The 18,385-nt window shown below is 33.4% G+C and overlaps 1 protein-coding gene and 1 long non-coding RNA gene across 5 annotated transcripts in view; one reads left to right on the top strand and one right to left on the bottom strand.

Annotated features, from left to right (window-relative positions):
* The window catches only part of LOC131683211 (dromyosuppressin), a 567,416-nt gene extending 554,182 nt beyond the window's left edge, over positions 1–13,234 (top strand). Inside the window, exon 4 of the mRNA XM_058965048.1 lies at positions 12,827–13,234. Coding sequence (XP_058821031.1) covers positions 12,827–12,869 — 43 coding nt within the window. The 3' untranslated portion in view covers positions 12,870–13,234. The remainder of the gene's footprint in view (positions 1–12,826) is intronic.
* Positions 13,235–14,678: 1,444 nt separating this feature from the next.
* On the bottom strand, positions 14,679–18,184 carry LOC131683207 (uncharacterized). Of its 4 annotated transcripts, none has more exons than XR_009304419.1 (4): positions 17,575–18,183; positions 17,130–17,521; positions 16,032–16,137; positions 14,679–15,963 (listed from the first exon to the last, which is right to left on the bottom strand). It is a non-coding gene; the product is annotated as an uncharacterized LOC131683207 (long non-coding RNA). The 4 variants fall into 4 exon arrangements; XR_009304420.1 differs by having other exon boundaries at positions 14,680–16,137; positions 17,575–17,937; positions 17,999–18,184; XR_009304418.1 differs by having other exon boundaries at positions 14,680–16,137; positions 17,575–18,180.
* Between the last annotated feature and the right edge of the window lie 201 nt (positions 18,185–18,385).

The following is an 18,385-nucleotide window of genomic DNA, read 5'->3' as shown; positions in this document are numbered from 1 at the left end:
TGTTTTAAATTATGAAACAAACCGATGTACTGAAGATATAATTATGTCAGTCCTATTACCACATAAAAACCTATACAACATAAAACGCTGCAGAATTGGTTTAATAATACAATGTTTACACTGCAGAGTTATAACACGTTATAATAATTAGCAACAAGAAAAATGTCACCAATATAACAAAAAAACCCGTTTTAACTGGTAGTGCGAACGTTGTATAACAATGTAATTTATCAAATAATTTAATTTGTTCAACCACTAATCGATCAAGAAATACTTAACCTTAAGATTGTTTACTCAAGTTCATTAGTACATTATGGAAAATTTAAATGGAAAATGAAATTTCATATTTCATGGAGAATCTGTATATTTCCGTTGGCGGGCGTGGGCTTCCTCATCACAGTTCTCAATATGGAACGTTTCTTTTGAATATATTTTCTGGACAAACCAGCCAATTTTGACTAGATGGATCAGCCAAATAATGCCAATCACATAGTGAGATACTTGATTAATTGTAATAATAGATTACCGTTAAATGACCTTCAATAAATTATATTTTAATGGGGAGGGTATATAGCAAATTGTAACATATGAAAACAGGCGAGTGAGCAAGAACGCGAGTCGATATGTGTGATAGATAAAATTCATTTGCACGCTCTTGAAAAAAGCTATATTTTTAAGGTCACCGTGGTCGTGTCCTGTACACAACCCTTTAATTTTTTTAAATAAGCTTCAAATATGCCGTTATGGTGGGTAGAATTGTTCAGTTTTCCCATCAGTCTTTTTAACCTCTGTGCACAACTCAAAGACACTTTAGAAGATCTTCTCCAATATATATATATATATATATATATATATATATATATATATATATATATATATATATATATATATATATATATATATATATATATATATATATATATATATATATATATTATATATATATATATATATATCAAAAACATTACTAACCCAAAGCTTGACTTAGTTATGTTCTTAGATGTCAAAAAGTGTCGATTTCCAGCTACGGATAAAACATGGGAATTTCATTATGTGAAACCTAAAAAGGTAACCGGGTACCGCGTCGGACACCTAACGGTTAAGAGTGTTCCCATGGACTGAGGGCTGTTTAAACGACACAACAATTTAGGTTATTATATATTGGCTCGAAATGAACAATTTCTTCAAAACTGGTCCAATACATGAAGGTCGGTTCCAAGTTTTGTTTTTTAGGTTACTTTGCGCGGAATAACCCATATATAAGCTATTTTTGAGGTAGGTTAAAATTTGAAAGGAGGTTAACCCTAGACTCCCCAATTGCCCGAAAAAATGTTCTATTGACTGCAATGATCGAATTAGCACTATAATAAGACATTATAGTTGAAATTTGATTTTTTTTTTCAAAACACCTGGATAATCGAATCATTTTCCCCGGATAATCGAATCACGGATAATCGAATCCCCGGATAATCGAGTCCGACCTGTACTTACAAATCTTATAGAAGATTCCTGATTATTCCTGACTGATTGGTTCAAACATTGTGTATTTTGGTTAAGTACGTTGAAAGTTACAAACTTTCAAACGAGACCCTCGGGTTTTTCCGAAATTTTGAAATGGGGCTTCTATTTCGAAACGTTAGTCGTAGTCACAATAATAGTTGGCGAAAGAAAAGATTTTTAAATTTAATTCTTTCGAGTGGAATGATAGCGCTGATAAGGGCTAATTTGTTTGTCGAAGAAAATATTCTCCGGGTGGGAGATTTTTGTTTCAATTGTTCCTGCTTTCTAATTCGGAGCTGCACAAATTAATCCACGGAGATGAATCCTAATAATTACTTTCTCTCCGGTGTAACATACAGACATCTGACAAGTGGACTTGCTGAAACGGACTGAAATGACAATTCTTTCTGATCCAGATTTGCGGCTCGGTGCATGAAACTAGCGGGAGCCAATCAGGAACAAGCTTCAGTCAGATGATTTGAAATCGGTTTGTTCGTGTGTATGCTATCTTACATCCATCAGAAATGAAAATGATGGCCTCTGCTAGTAGCACGTATCGACACAAACTGATTCATCCACAAGTCGTGTGCAGCTCACAAATATTTCTCGTTATTGTACAGCCGCGCCAAGCAATCAAATACGAATATTGATAGAAACAAATCTGTAGCGGACCTATATTTAAAACTTTTCATTATTTAAGTGTTCTATTGGTGCACCATATTGACGGCTCTGGCCGAGATGAGCTGAAAATTTTCACCATTTTCGGAAGTTTTTGAAAGATTTTTAAATAAACAGTATTTTCGGTATTAATTTAACACTACATTGCGGAACATTTTTTCGATAAAATTGCTTTAAACCTCAAATCATTCTATTAAGTATGGTGGAAGTTATTAACCTTCAAAATCTGACGTGATTGCCACAGCCGATATTTTGAAACGGGAAAGTATTGTACTTCAATAATGCCGAAATTTATACACGATAAATAAAGCGTCTATTACAAAACCTTCAATTACATATACACATATATATATATATATATATATATATATATATATATATATATATATATATATATATATATATATATATATATATATATATATATATATATATATATATATATATATATATATATATATATATATATATATATATATATATATATATATATATATATATATATATATATATATATATATATATATATATATATATATATATATATATATATATATATATATATATATATATATATATATATATATATATATATATATATATATATATATATATATATATAAACAAATGTATCGAGACACTAAAAGTAATCGCGTTTCATTATATTATATTGTTTTTGGAATTCCGTGTTTCGCTGTAATGAAGCAAGTAATAATAAAATCGTTCACCTACCGTTTGATTTAATTAAACATATGCAACATTTCCGACTGTCGGCTGTCCGGAGCTGAAGTTGCTTTTTTACAAACCGATCATTTCAAAATTAATTCAATAAACTAATACTGAGATTATCACTCACCAAGGTGAATCCAGATTTGTGTATTTCTCTACCCCATCCTATTAACAAAAACTCCTTCCCGTGGCAAACGTGGAGATGCAGAGATATACACAGTCTTCATAACAAAGTTTGTTACACTAACATTCCTTCCCTTCCCCGATGACTATAAAGGCATGGCCGGCTGCCGTTATTGGCATTTCAAAGTATAGAACTCTCGAAACGTACACATTGAGGATGGATAGCTACTCCCAAGTCCCATTCGTTGATTATTTGTCCTGTTTCGCTTGCTCTGATCAATCACGGAGCAGCAACTACGAATTGTACGGTCATCATGCTCATGCTCAGAATCCATAGAACAATGATAGAACATCGGTAGGGGAGACTGAGGACACTTGATCCCCGGGGAGACTTGATCCCATAATTGTAACTCAAAGGCGGATCAGAATACATTAATCGAATATACTAGAAAGTTGCGTAGTTTTATCTAAACATAAATTTCTTTAACGCAAAAAAAAATAAATTGGACATGTGTTACCGGTTTTTTACAGATTTAAAAAAAAATCTCAGAAGAACTGAAGAAGATTTATTTTCTAAATTTTCAAACTTTTATACAATTGATAAAGTCACCCAATACATACTATACTTTTGCATACAGAATTACACGAGAATGTCAATTATATGAATACGTTATTATTGAGCTGATTTTTTTGTTCAACTATATTGGTACTAAAGTTTGCTGAAATAAATGCTATGGGTTCACTTGATCCCTTCAAATTCGTGGAGATTTGATCCCCTTTTGCATTGTTTCATACACACCACTGAAAATAACCAAATTCACACAGAACAACTGAAGTCATTGTTGCCATAAAATAACAAAAAAAACTGTCAAAAATGAACGCTTCATCGTACAAAAACTTAACTGTAATTGTTTACTACAGTATACGTAGCAACCATGCTTCCCACATTTGACGTTCCTCAACCATAGTTGGAACCTGTGTACATTTTTCGCGACATGTCAAGCCACCCGTACATTCACGCTCTGCTGAAAATGTCTTATGTCTCAAACAGGTTACCTTCCAAGCCTCGATGGTTGGTCTCGTGACATGTCATGGAATTTAAATGTGTCATCGGTCTTGAGACTGGTCATGAGGATAATTTACCTGTCGCGCGTAAGGCGATACCAGTCACAAAGTTTAGGAACCTGTACAAAGATGAACATTTTGTTATGGCTTGCTTGTTTGACCTGTATCTTATTCTTGATCGTTTAAGTACCGTGCAGTGGCAGATAAACGGAATGGTAGACGCTATATAAACTCAATTATTTTGAACTTTTTCAACTTTTTGATAATAAATGTAGCGAGTTACGAGGAGTTAAAAATCAATAGTTTTAGACATTTTAAACGCACACTGGGAAGTAAATGCGCCAAAATTGAAAATTTTTCATCTTTTCATAGATAAATATTATTCGTTATTGCAAGCTACGAGGAGTTGAAAATCAATAGTTTTAGACATTTTAAACGCACAAGGGGAGGTAAATGCGTCAAAATTGAAAATTTTTCATCTTTTCACAGATAAATATTGTTCGTTATTGCAAGCTACGAGGAGTTGAAAATCAATTGTTTTAGACATTTTAAACGCACATTAGGAAGTAAATGCATCAAAATCGAAAATGTTTCAACTTTTCACAGATCAATATTTTTTGTTATTGCGAGTTACGAGGTTTCGAAAATCAATAGTTTAAGACTTTTTAAACTCACACTGGGAAGTAAATGCGTCAAAATCGAAAAATTTTCAACTTTTCAAAGATAAACATTGTTATTGCGAGTTAAGAGGTGTTGAAAATCAATACTTTTAGACATTTTAAACGCACACTGGGAGGTAAATGCGTCAAAATAGAAAAATTTTCATCTCTTCACAGATAAATATTTTTTGTTATTGCGAATTACGAGGTTTTGAAAATCAATAGTTTTAGACATTTTAAACGCACACTGGGAAGTAAATGCGTCAAAATCGAAAATTTTTCAACTTTTCAAAGATAAACATTGTTATTGCGAGTTAAGAGGTGTTGAAAATCAATAATTTTAGACATTTTAAACGCACACTGGGAAGTAAATGCGCCAAAATTTGAAAATTTTCATCTCTTCACAGATAAATATTGTTTGTTATTGCGAGTTAAGAGGTGTTGAAAATCAATCGTTTTAGACATTTATTTTAAACGCACAAGGGGAAGTAAATGCGTCAAAATTGAAAAATTTTCATCTTCTCACAGATAAATATTGTTTGTTATTGCAAGCTACGAGGAGTTGAAAATCAATAGTTTTAGACATTTTAAACGCACATTAGGAAGTAAATGCATCAAAATCGAAAATGTTTCAACTTTTCACAGATCAATATTTTTTGTTATTGCGAGTTACGAGGTTTTGAAAATCAATAGTTTTAGACATTTTAAACGCACACTGGGAAGTAAATGCGTCAAAATCGAAAAATTTTCAACTTTTCACAGATAAACATTGTTTGTTATTGCGAGTTAAGAGGTGTTGAAAATCAATAGTTTTAGACATTTTAAACGCACACTGGGAAGTAAATGCGTCAAAATTGAAAAAATTTCATCTCTTCACAGATAAATATTGTTTGTTATTGCGAGTTAAGAGGTATTGAAAATCAATAGTTTTAGACATTTTAAACGCACACTGGGAAGTAAATGCGTCAAAATTGAAAATTTTTCATCTTTTCACAGATAAACATTGTTCGTTATTGCAAGCTACGAGTAGTTCAAAATCAATAGTTTTAGACATTTTAAACGCACACTGGGAAGTAAATGCGCCAAAATCGAAAAAAAATCAACTTTTCACAGATAAACATTGTTTGTTATTGCGAGTTACGAGGTGTTGAAAATCAATAGTTTTAGACATTTTAAACGCCCACTGGGAAGTAAATGCGTCAAAATTTGAAAATTTTCATCTCTTCACAGATAAACATTGTTTGTTATTGCGAGTTAAGAGGTGTTGAAAATCAATAGTTTTAGACATTTTAAACGCACACTGGGAAGTAAATGCGTCAAAATTGAAAAATTTTCATCTCTTCACAGATAAATATTGTTTGTTATTGCGAGTTAAGAGGTATTGAAAATCAATAGTTTTAGACATTTTAAACGCACACTGGGAAGTAAATGCGTCAAAATTGAAAATTTTTCATCTTTTCACAGATAAACATTGTTAGTTATTGCAAGCTACGAGTAGTTCAAAATCAATAGTTTTAGACATTTTAAACGCACACTGGGAAGTAAATGCGCCAAAATCGAAAAAAAATCAACTTTTCACAGATAAACATTGTTTGTTATTGCGAGTTACGAGGTGTTGAAAATCAATAGTTTTAGACATTTTAAACGCCCACTGGGAAGTAAATGCGTCAAAATTTGAAAATTTTCATCTCTTCACAGATAAATATTGTTTGTTATTGCGAGTTAAGAGGTGTTGAAAATCAATCGTTTCAGACATTTTAAACGCACAAGGGGAAGTAAATGCGTCAAAATTGAAAAATTTTCATCTTTTCACAGATAAATATTGTTCGTTATTGCAAGCTACGAGGAGTTGAAAATCAATTGTTTTAGACATTTTAAACGCACACTGGGAAGTAAATGCGTCAAAATCGAAAATTTTTCAACTTTTCACAGGTAAATATTTTTTGTTATTGCGAATTACGAGGTTTTGAAAATCAATAGTTTTAGACATTTTAAACGCACACTGGGAAGTAAATGCGTCAAAATCGAAAAATTTTCAACTCTCAAAGATAAACATTGTTATTGCGAGTTAAGAGGTGTTGAAAATCAATAATTTTAGACATTTTAAACGCACACTGGGAAGTAAATGCGTCAAAATCGAAAAATTTTCAAGTTTTCACAGACAAATATTTTTTGTTATTGCGGGTTACTAGGAGTTGAAAATCAATAGTTTTAGACATTTTAAACGCACACTGGGAAGTAAATGCGTCAAAATTTGAAAATTTTCATCTCTTCACAGATAAATATTTTTTGTTATTGCGAGTTAAGAGGTGTTGAAAATCAATCGTTTTAGACATTTTAAACGCACACTGGGAAGTAAATGCGCCAAAAATTGAAAATTTTTCATCTCTTCACAGATAAATATGGTTTGTTATTGCGAGTTAAGAGGTGTTGAAAATCAATAGTTTTAGACATTTTAAACGCACATTGGGAAGTAAATGCGTCAAAATCGAAAATTTTTCATCTTTTCACAGATAAATATTGTTTGTTATTGCGAGTTACGAGGATTTGAAAATCAATAGCTTTTGACATTTCAACTTTTCACATTACTGCGCGTTACGAGGATTTGAAAATCAATAGTTTTAGACATTTTAAACGCACACTGGGAAATAAATGCGTCAAAATCGAAAATTTTTCAACTTTCCACAGATAAATATTGCTTGTTATTGCGAGTTACGAGGAGTAGAAAATCAATAGTTTTAGACATTTTAAACGTACACTTGAAAGTAAATGCGTCAAAATCGAAAATTTTTCAACTTTTCACAGATAAATATTGTTTGTTATTGCTAGTTACGTGAAGTTGAAAAACGATAGTTTTGGACTTTTTAGACACACATTAGTAAGTAATTCCGTCAAAATGGAAAATTTTTCAACTTCTCGCTATCTTTTTTTTTTTTGTTTTTCGAGTTACAGTAAGATTCCGTTTTGTCACGTTCCGTTTTTGGCATACTCCCATTTTGGCACACTCCGATTTTGGCAACAAATGGGTTCCGTTTTTGTCAACATTCTTGTTGTACATAATAAATCTTTTAAAAATGTGCAATAGATATTTTTTGTATCAATTGACATTGTATTTGACTTTATTTCCAAACTCCCATATATTAATCCTCAAAAGCCCAAATCATTTTTTTTTTAATTTTATTAAAATTGTTTTACAGTTTCAATACTTTACTGTGATAATTTTGTGATGTTTTTCGCAATGTTGTTTTAAAAAAGCGTTATGCATTTAAAGGTTAAGGTGAAGATATGCGGAAGCCACGTTGCTAGGCACCGACTCGCTTGTTTACATTAGGAAAAACTGAAATCTGAAGTGAAAATTCAAACGCACAAATGAGAGTTTCCGAACATTTTCCTTTGGTCATCTGCGCATTGGCAGAAAATTTGAAGTTTTGTTAGTAAACGATTAAAGTTTCGCGAGTGTTTTTGCAGTGGTGTGTGAAAAAAGTGCATTTGAAAAAGTGCAATGAAAACGAGAAGAAATGTTTCGAAAAGAAACCCCAAGTGAAGAGAGGCGATATTTTCGCACAAAATAGGAGCTACAGATGGCATTCCGTCAAAAACTCGGATTGATTGTATAGGAAAATATTCTAGCTTCCTTAAGTAGCAGTTTCGTGGCACACCAGCAAGGTTAGTGTGTTGAAAAAGGTATTTTTATATTTGCTCATGTCAGATACATGGTTAGGCAGGGGAGAGGGGTGTGTGTGGCGCAGGAGCTATGTTGTGGCTCGCATGTATAATGTCCGTAAGTATGTTTCACACTATATGTGTCGTATTTAATGATAACAATAAGTATAGAAATGTATTGTTTATGTATAATACAAGTGGTAGCAGTGTAACTAGTGTTAGACGGAATCAATTTTTATAGTCGAATGCAGATGAATGCGCTACACCGCATAATACAACGTCACTACAAAACTTGGCACTAAATTTGCAATACATAACGAAAGCCCGTATTTAGGAATACAAAACTGATAGCTCCCAAATAGTTTACGATGTCTTTTTGAAAATGCATTTTCAGATATAGTGCACTTTATATTCGTAAATGTTGAATTTGCAAACCTCCCCAGGTGCCGAAATTTTCTGGTAAAAAGAAATAATAAATTAACACCAAACATGAATTCAGCGACGTAAAATTACCCCAATGTGAAGTTTTTATCAAATTCGGATCCCTTTTGAGGTTTTGACCGACTTTTTTATGGAAGGTGATCACTGTGCGAAGACTGAATTTGATAAACATATGAATAAAATTGAATTTTCTTATTTTTTCCTTTCATCTAATTCCATTTCACACATGGTTAAAAATCCTTGAAACATTTTTGAAGTCGTAAATTGAAAATCCAAACTTTAAAAATAAGGTCCAATTTTTGGCACGGATCCGATTTTGGCAACAGCAAAAAATAAAATTGTTGCCAAAAACGGAATCCTACTGTACTAGGATATGAAAATCACTAGTTTTGAACATTTTAAACGCACATGGGGAAGTAAATGCGTCAAAATCGCAAAATTCACTTTTTACAGATGAATGTTGCTTGTTTTTCCGAGTTATTAGGACTTGAAAATCAAAAGTTTTGAACATTTGAAATGCACAACGGGAAGTAATTTCGACAAAATGGAAATTTAAAAATGCGTTTAAAATTAGAGGTGTGCCCAGCGCCGCCGCGCCGACGGTTGCAGGTAAAAATAGTAAACAACTCGTAATAACAAACAATGTTTAGGGTAAGGTGGGGCAAATCCGGCCTAGTAAATGGTTTTGGCTGTAAAATTCTCATTTTACATCGGATCAAGTCGTTTTATATACCAAATTAAAAGTTAGACTCCTGGGCAACGTTCTGTATATAGCATTTTATTTGGATCTTCGGAATATCTTAAGATACAAGCGTTTTACAAAAATGTTCATTTTTGCTGTTTTCAAAAATGGTGGGGTAAACCCGACCCCTTATGTTTTTGGTTGATTTAGTGCAGATATTACTCAAATTTTATGGTTGAATGGTTATGGTTATTGAATTGTAACATGAAGAAAATGGAGTTCAATATCAATCTTGGAATGCTAAAATCACGAGCAGTAGCACGTAATGATATTTCCATTTGCATCGGAGCAATTGCTTGACGAATACTATAATCATCACTTTTTTGTGTCTTTCGTTTGTAATTATGAACCATTTTGCATAAAAATAATAAATAATAACAATAAAAATATATTTCAATTTGATAAATAAAAAATTTCTTAGCAAAAAAGCGGTCGGATTTATCCCAATATTTAGAGGTCGGATTTACCCCACCGCGTCATTTTTCATTACGATGCAATTAAAAAATATATGAAAAGGGATGAACTAAATTCATCTATGCACTTTGTAGGACTTAAATAAAATAATTTGAATCCACTTATATTTATTATGCAATCACTTTAACAATCAGAAATGTCCTGTAGTCAATGATGCACAAAAGTCAAATCAAAAATTGTAAAAACACACTTCTTGTCGTATGAGCATCTCAATGTAGACTAATAAAATGCTTTCATACCACCATTATGATTATTTTCGATGCTCTACACGACAACATTGATATTAGTTCGCGTAGTGCTTCTGATTTTCGGTAACAGAGGGGGGTCGGGTTTACCCAACGGTCAGATTTGCCCCACCTTACCCTATCTGCGAAAATTTGAAAAAATTTCGATTTCGATGCATTTACTTCCCAATAGGCGTTTAAAATGTCTAAAACTATTGATTTTCAATACCTTGTAACTCGCAATAACAAACAATGTTTATCTGTGAAAAGTTGAAAAAATTTCGATTTTGACGCATTTACTTCCCAGTGTGCGTTTAAAATGTCTAAAACTATTGATTTTCAATACCTCTTAATTCGCAATAACAAACAATGTTTATCTGTGAAAAGTTTAATTTTTTTCGATTTTGACGCATTAACTTCCTAATGTGCGTTTAAAATGTCTAAAACTATTGATTTTCAACACCTCTTAACTCGCAATAACAAACAATGTTTATCTGTGAAAAGTCGAAAATTTTTCGATTTTGACGCATTTACTTCCCAGTGGGCGTTTAAAATGTCTAAAACTATTGATTTTCAACACCTCTTAACTCGCAATAACAAACAATGTTTATCTGTGAAAAGTTGAATTTTTTTCAATTTTGACGCATTTACTTCCTAATGTGCGTTTAAAATGCCTAAAACTATTGATTTTAAACACCTCTTAACTCGCAATAACAAACAATGTTTATCTGTGAAAAGTTGAAAAATTTTCGATTTTGACGCATTTACTTCCCAGTGTGCGTTTAAAATGTCTAAAATTATTGATTTTCAACACCTCGTAACTCGCAGTAACAAACAATGTTTATCTGTGAAAAGTTGATTTTTTTTCGATTTTGACGCATTTACTTCCCAGTGTGCGTTTAAAATGTCTAAAACTATTGATTTTCAATACCTCTTAATTCGCAATAACAAACAATGTTTATCTGTGAAAAGTTTAATTTTTTTCGATTTTGACGCATTAACTTCCTAATGTGCGTTTAAAATGTCTAAAACTATTGATTTTCAACACCTCTTAACTCGCAATAACAAACAATGTTTATCTGTGAAAAGTTGAATTTTTTTCAATTTTGACGCATTTACTTCCTAATGTGCGCTTAAAATGCCTAAAACTATTGATTTTAAACACCTCTTAACTCGCAATAACAAACAATGTTTATCTGTGAAAAGTTGAATTTTTTTCGATTTTGACGAATTTACTTCCCAGTGTGCGTTTAAAATGTCTAAAACTATTGATTTTCAACACCTCTAAACCGCAATAACAAACAATATTAATTTATGAAATGTTGAAAGAAATACAATTATCTCATTTTCTATATTTCCAATTATCCGCCAAAGTACGGTATCCAATATTTTACCCATTTTCAATACCGGTTCATTGTCGACATGTCACATAACAAGCAAACCTGTTTTTCTATTGTCGCGACCGTTCGCAAACGAACATACATGTCACAGTTCAGTAAATGTACAGCCGCTTGACAAACCAGTTTTGTTTTCAAAAATGTACAAATTTTATGACATGTCACTGGGAAAATGTATCGTGTCATAGTACACGCCCTTGTGTCACATGTCGCAAGAATCCGCAACTTGTACATGTCACGAGCAAACATGCGACTAGTCACCAGATGACTGGTCATAACCATGACATTTTCCATCTATGGATCGAGTCTCATCTAATCAAAAAAAATCCATTTTTTTGTTGTTTTCCAAAAATGCTCATAGCTCATGTCCAGTATAATATTTCCATGTAATTTTGTTATGATTATCAGTCAACCCTAGAAACAATATAAAACTACAAAAAATACATGTTTTTCATCATTCCACGGAGTAGGATTGAAAAATAAAAAAGGGGTTGAAGTCTCCTCAGTCTCCCCTACCCTGAGCAAAAAACTTATTTCGAAAAAATAAATTGAAGGAAGCATTTTGTTTTGCGAATTTCAAGATACCTAATTTCCAACGCGAAACTGGCTAAATGGTGTCATCGGAGGCTTTAATTAACGGAACATGTCAATTTCTCTGACACTATGAATTCACTAATTTAACCTTCTAAACAGGAGGTATCAGTTTGGAACTGCTCAAAATGTTGAATAAAATGTTCTACACACCACTATAGAACATTCTAAAGTTATGCTCAGATGAAAGAGGAGCATCTAAGCTTTCGATTAGTGAGTAATTCAGCGATACTGATTTTTTGTGATAATATTTTCTAACACAGGAACAGTGTAGAAATAAATAATCGCATCGAAATATTATTGAATGATAATAAATAAGTTTCCAATTTTCAAACTATTTTCGATTTGTATCCTCCGTCTCAGCATGACAAAAACGCGTTCAATAATAAATACCTTTTACTATACTGCCCATGATCGCATATCAGTCCCATAAAGATAGGAAATTCTATAGAAAACGGGACAACTATGCGATCATGGGTAGTATAATAATAGCATAAAGATAACAATTTGTGATTAATCAAATTAATATTTTATTTACAGCGCTCCTGTATCAGGGAGAAGATTTACTAGCGCCCAGCAGTAATGGAAAACGAACTGATGTGGACCATGTGTTTTTACGATTTGGACGGAGACGCTAATTGTATCCCATGATGCAATTCCAGCTGATTGAGTAGTTTATTCTTCATGGTTCAGAAACAAATTTGATTTTGTTTGATCAAAGTGGATGATTTCGATTTTATGATTGGATACATTTAATTAGTATATTTCTATACCTTGTGACCATTTTGAATATGTGATGTGTAAATTTAAAAGACAATTATTCCATAGGATATAATAAGAGGCCCCCAGTGTTATTTTGCTTTATAATTAAAAATGGTTTAATATATGTATATTCCATTCCCGAATAATGCTATGAAAATATCAACTTCAATGCAATAAATATCAAAAACTTTGCGTATTTTATTCCATATAACATTGCAACATATTCTAAATTCCATTAATTCCATTGCATTGCCGTAAAACTCAAACTATAATTTCAAAACTATCACGTAACAAGACAAACTTCAACTCGAGTATTTCTTTAGGGTCCGCCTTGGGGAGATCTTTCGAAGTTAATCGCTCGGTAGGTCGTTTCTCCTGTTGTGTTATGTGTTGGTAGGCAAAAATATCGCTGGAATAGTGTAATTTGACGTAGTGATTTTATCGTCACATCACAATTATTTTGCTACGTATGTGCGCGACTCGAGCGAGCTACCAAAAATGTTTCCACTTAGCATCGACAGCGCCATCTGAACTTGACTAGTTGATGCAACGATTTCACTGATTCCCAGTAAAACTCATTCCGGAACCGGTTCGGATTATAAACACTCATAGTAATAGACTCGCGGATGTAAAAACCGCAAAACTGGCAACTAGAAAAACAAGCATGTTAAACTGGCATCACCCAAAAATGTGCAAGCTCGAACGTGCTCGACTGTATTCGATCATCTGTTTTTATGAAAATAATTTTTCAAGTGGCTCAATATATGAATTAAAAGAGAAGTTATATGTTTGATACTGAGCAACAAGAAATTGAGAAAAGAAAGAAAAAATCCAATTTCTTCAGAAACACAAAGTTGATGAAAAAGAGCATAAGTAAAATACTTTTTGTGTAGTTATATTGAACAAAATAAATATCTTTCTAAATAACATTGTGAAATACTAATACGAACACGAAAAATGAAGCGTACTGTGAATAACAAAATATATTTTTTTTAAAATAAAATCGCAATACTTGTTCTGCTTGTTTGCATTGAATGACGTCATGCTCGTTTGGCTCCTGATTTTGACAGTTCATTTGGCTCTATAAAAGTACCTTCGCTGGTCTATTACTACACTGTACCAAAACTGAAGCGTTATTCCGAATGATATTCAATATGACCCGGCCCTTTAACATTTGTCAGTTGTGTTTTGGATGACAGCCTTTTGATTTTTGTTGCAAGTTACTTTCCACCCCTGTATGCAAGTATCAAATGATAGACATTCAGAAAATAGAAGCAAAAGTTTCGCATTGCAAAGCAACAACCGATCAAGATTGAAATGTTAACATTAACTTTACAATAACTAAAACGTCGAAATTGATAAGACATCCCCATATTCAGCGTATATACCAAATCAGAAAGTCGAAATACTTCCATTATTTCTTAGCATAAATGTCATCGAAAAGTTGAATGAAAGTTGCTCAAAGAACAAGACGATATATATTTGGTTTTAAGCAGAAGATCAGTTCAAATCAAGGAATTGGTAGTACGTATATAATTATTATTGAAACAGTTTATTGCATTTTGCAAACGTAATTTATTGTTATTGGTTTCTTAAAAACTATTGATCAAAATAATATATTCTAAAAACATCAAATCACAATCCAAATGCTTGTAACATGCTACCGTTGTATAAAAAAAACCTCACATTGAATTCAAACTTTTGACACTTTGCTTAATATAGTTTCGTTACCAACACACAGAAAAAAAATATTGGTAAAAGTAAGAGTGTTCCGCTCTTAGCAAAAAACAACTAACGCCTACTATCAGGTTGAAAGTAAAACTTTTAAATTAATCAAGAATAATAATCAAAATAAAAGTTTTCCTTTTAAGCTAATGAAGAATAGTATTCAAAATAAAAGTTTTATTTTCAAACTAAGAGTATGCGTTGGTTCTTTTTTGCTAAGAGTGAAAAACTCTTATTTTTACCAACATTTTTTTCTGTGTGAATGTCATCATGACAATCTTACAGCTTTAGCACCCAGTTAAGCTCAGCCGGAAATGAACCGGAATTCTGGCTGGTTCCAGTTCGTATTCCGACTTCAGTGGCTAATTAGAATCGGTTGTGTTACTGGAGCCAGAATACGAACTGGAACTAGCCAGAAATCCAGTTCATTTCCGGCTGAACCACAACTTTTTTTATCGCTACTCCCCCGGTACGTGAGTCTTCAAAAAAAATTTCTTCAGTTAAAACATGTTACGTAACATCGGTGACTACGAAAGTAAACGAAGAGAGACAATTACGCAGTATTCAAATTTAACGGTAAAAATTTGTTGCCTTCCTTCAGCGGAGAAAGTTATGTCTTATGTGTAATATAACTTGTTTTAGTTTAGTGCTAGGGCGTTTAGTGACAACGGTTTGCCTTGCTCTCTTGGTTCGATCTCGACTATAGGTTCTATCTCTCGATGCTGAATCATGGCAGCTAGCAACGGAATTATTCTTCAATGTGAAATTTACCCAGCAGTACCAGAATATAATATTCGCGCAATCAACGAAGAAAAGTTTCCGGAATTTGCGTCGGAGTCAGTCGAAACTTTTCATAGTTTCGATTGATACCGTTTCCCAGCTAGTGCTTTTTTAAAGATATTTTTCTGATGAGTCAGAATTTGTAATTCCGGACATATTCTCTTGTCTAGTGCGTAATTCTACTGGATCGTTGATCGACTTTTAACAATCGCACCGGGAGGTTGCTGATCTAGCTCAGTGCCTTCAAGTTTTACGGTAAACTTAAAAATTGCTGGGTGACTTGGTTTCTTGCTTGAGCGCAAAAGAGTGGTTTCCTTTCTGCTAACAATGATTAGGTTTGTTCCAGTACACGGAAGTCACTCCCTGTTGCTCCGGAACAAAACATTCTTGCTCCTTTTCACTCCGATTTGCTACCAAAAGAAGGAAAAGAAAAGAAGATAATACAGGAACGATTTTCTCCCTGTTTTCTCCGGAGTACTTCCAGTTTCTCCTGGTACTGGAACAAACCTATTGCTACCAGTGTTCTCTTGCGGCAACGTTGGTCCATCACAGAATCTCTTACGTTTGTGCGGTGCTGGTGTTTTCTGAAAAGAGGAAATAAATCACTATTACAGCAAGATGGTGAATAGTGAGACGCAATTCTTGAGCGTTTTTTCAAAAAGTCATATCTGCAATGAGTTACTCTCTTTGTTTACTTTCTCTTCTGTTAATAATTCGGTCACTTTAACATTTATCCCTCAAGTCTGGTCATAATATGCTACTTAAAACCACCGTCTTTCGATCTGTACTGTAAAATAAGTGAAAAGCGTTATAGTGACACCGTAAAAATCGAAAGAGAAAGTAAACAAAGAGAGTAACTCATTGCCGATGTCTTTTTGAAAAAATTCTCATGCGTCAAAATATTCGTAAACAGGCGTGTGTCATGAATGCCACCTGTATATTAACCACAATCATAGTACACTCAAAAAAGTAAACGTTATGCCTATTGGTTTATAGATTTTTGCACTATTGCGGAAGCATACGTTTACGACACTATTTACTGGCACATAAACCTAATGTGTGTATTTACAAGAAATATTAATCTTACATTCACATTTCATAATTATTAGGCACATAAAACCCCATTCTATAACAATATGCACATATAACTTATGTGTGTGCATACATAGTTTATACAATTGACACATAGAAGGTATGTGTGCGCTCGATAACAATAGCATTTCTTCTTCATATGAATTTTAAGCGGTTTGAAACAAATAGAGTTAACGTTTCGATTTTTTTTAGTGTACTTTTGTGCAGAGAATATTGTAACAACATAACGATAAAGTCAAAGTAACACCTTTCCGATCCGCTTTGGCAACGGTTCAGTACCGTGCACGAATGCCAATATTATTTTACACGCTTCAAATGTGAGCACACTTGTCCGGGACGGTGCCGTGCCGGACAAGTGTGAATGCTCGCTTTTGATTTGTATGAAAGAATATTGGTGTCCGTGCACGGAACTGAAACGGATCGGATAAGTGTAAATAGTGCTTAATGCTATAAATTGAACCCTTCCATAATAAAACTGAAATACCTGCGTCAGATTGTTTAATTGATTGTACATTTCCAAAGGTAATCAGCATTGTGGGGCAATGTAGTTCAGCCGCCATGGTCATCGGGATAGAACCAAAGCAGATCGAACATTGGCTCCTCATGTTGCATATCATGCGATCCGTCTAGCTCTCGAATCTGATTCAGGGACTAAGACGGCTATGTGAAACCAGTAGATTTGGCCATCACCTAGTGCCGGTCGCGTGGAAATTTTCCAAACCTTGGGATAGGAATACCTGTAACTACAATCTCTCGGGACTCGTGGTTCCTAGGGCTGTGATTCCCGTACGATATTGAATCGTTAGTGCCACCATTTCACCAGAATAATAGTTCCGATCAACATAGTCATCAATTGACAGCTATTTGGCATCCATCCTAAAAAATATGATCGTGAAACTAGCTGTGCACAAACTTACGAAACATTTTACCTATTGTATATTTCACTCCCTTTCCAGTACTCCCTCTTTGCCTTGCATACTATGGCTTTGACCAGTTATTTGCACTAAATAACGGCTATTCCCTGTATGTTGAAAGACACCATGTCAGTGGCATTGCTCCAAAATATGCAAATAAATCCTTTGATCCGGACGCTAGTTTCTCTCCCAATGCCAGGAAATCAGCTCCAAAGCAATTTTTCTAGGGTACGTTAGTCTTGAAGATGACAAGCAGCAGTTTTTTCACGTTTTGATGTCGCGAACTGACTTTTTGCGACTGCACAGAAATAATGAAAAAACTTATCTCGCAAACGCATGAAGCGCTTCAAATGACTGTCATTCGAGCCAGCCCAAACACTGGAAACAGATGAAACACGAATGATCAACTACTGTTAGTTGAGATGATAATAATAAGCACCATCGTTTACTTTTTTGGGTGCAAATAATTCATATGGCGTTATGTCTATCCTTCGAATATCACAGACTGTTCATTCCAATACAGACATGAAGTCATTCGATCTTGAATCCACCATTTTTTGGATGATTGCCATTCGAAATCGTCAACATTGAGTTTTTATGTCGTTCAAATGACAAATCATATGCTATATCGCAACAATTTTTGTTCAGTGTATGAGTGTCTATAGTTCGGATATCTGAATGGAGTCAGTACCCGGTCAAAAAAAATGCGGACGAAGATCGCCAGGCGATTTAAATAGTCTGACGTTTGACTCAACTCGCCTGTGCTAATTGCTCCTAGGAACAAATGCTATTTGTGAATGCGATTTAAAGGCAATTTCAATACTTA

The sequence above is a fragment of the Topomyia yanbarensis genome, chromosome 2 (genome assembly GCF_030247195.1).
Source record: "Topomyia yanbarensis strain Yona2022 chromosome 2, ASM3024719v1, whole genome shotgun sequence".
In the NCBI taxonomy this organism is placed as follows: domain Eukaryota; kingdom Metazoa; phylum Arthropoda; class Insecta; order Diptera; family Culicidae; genus Topomyia; species Topomyia yanbarensis.
This window is presented reverse-complemented; position numbering and strand designations above follow the sequence as displayed.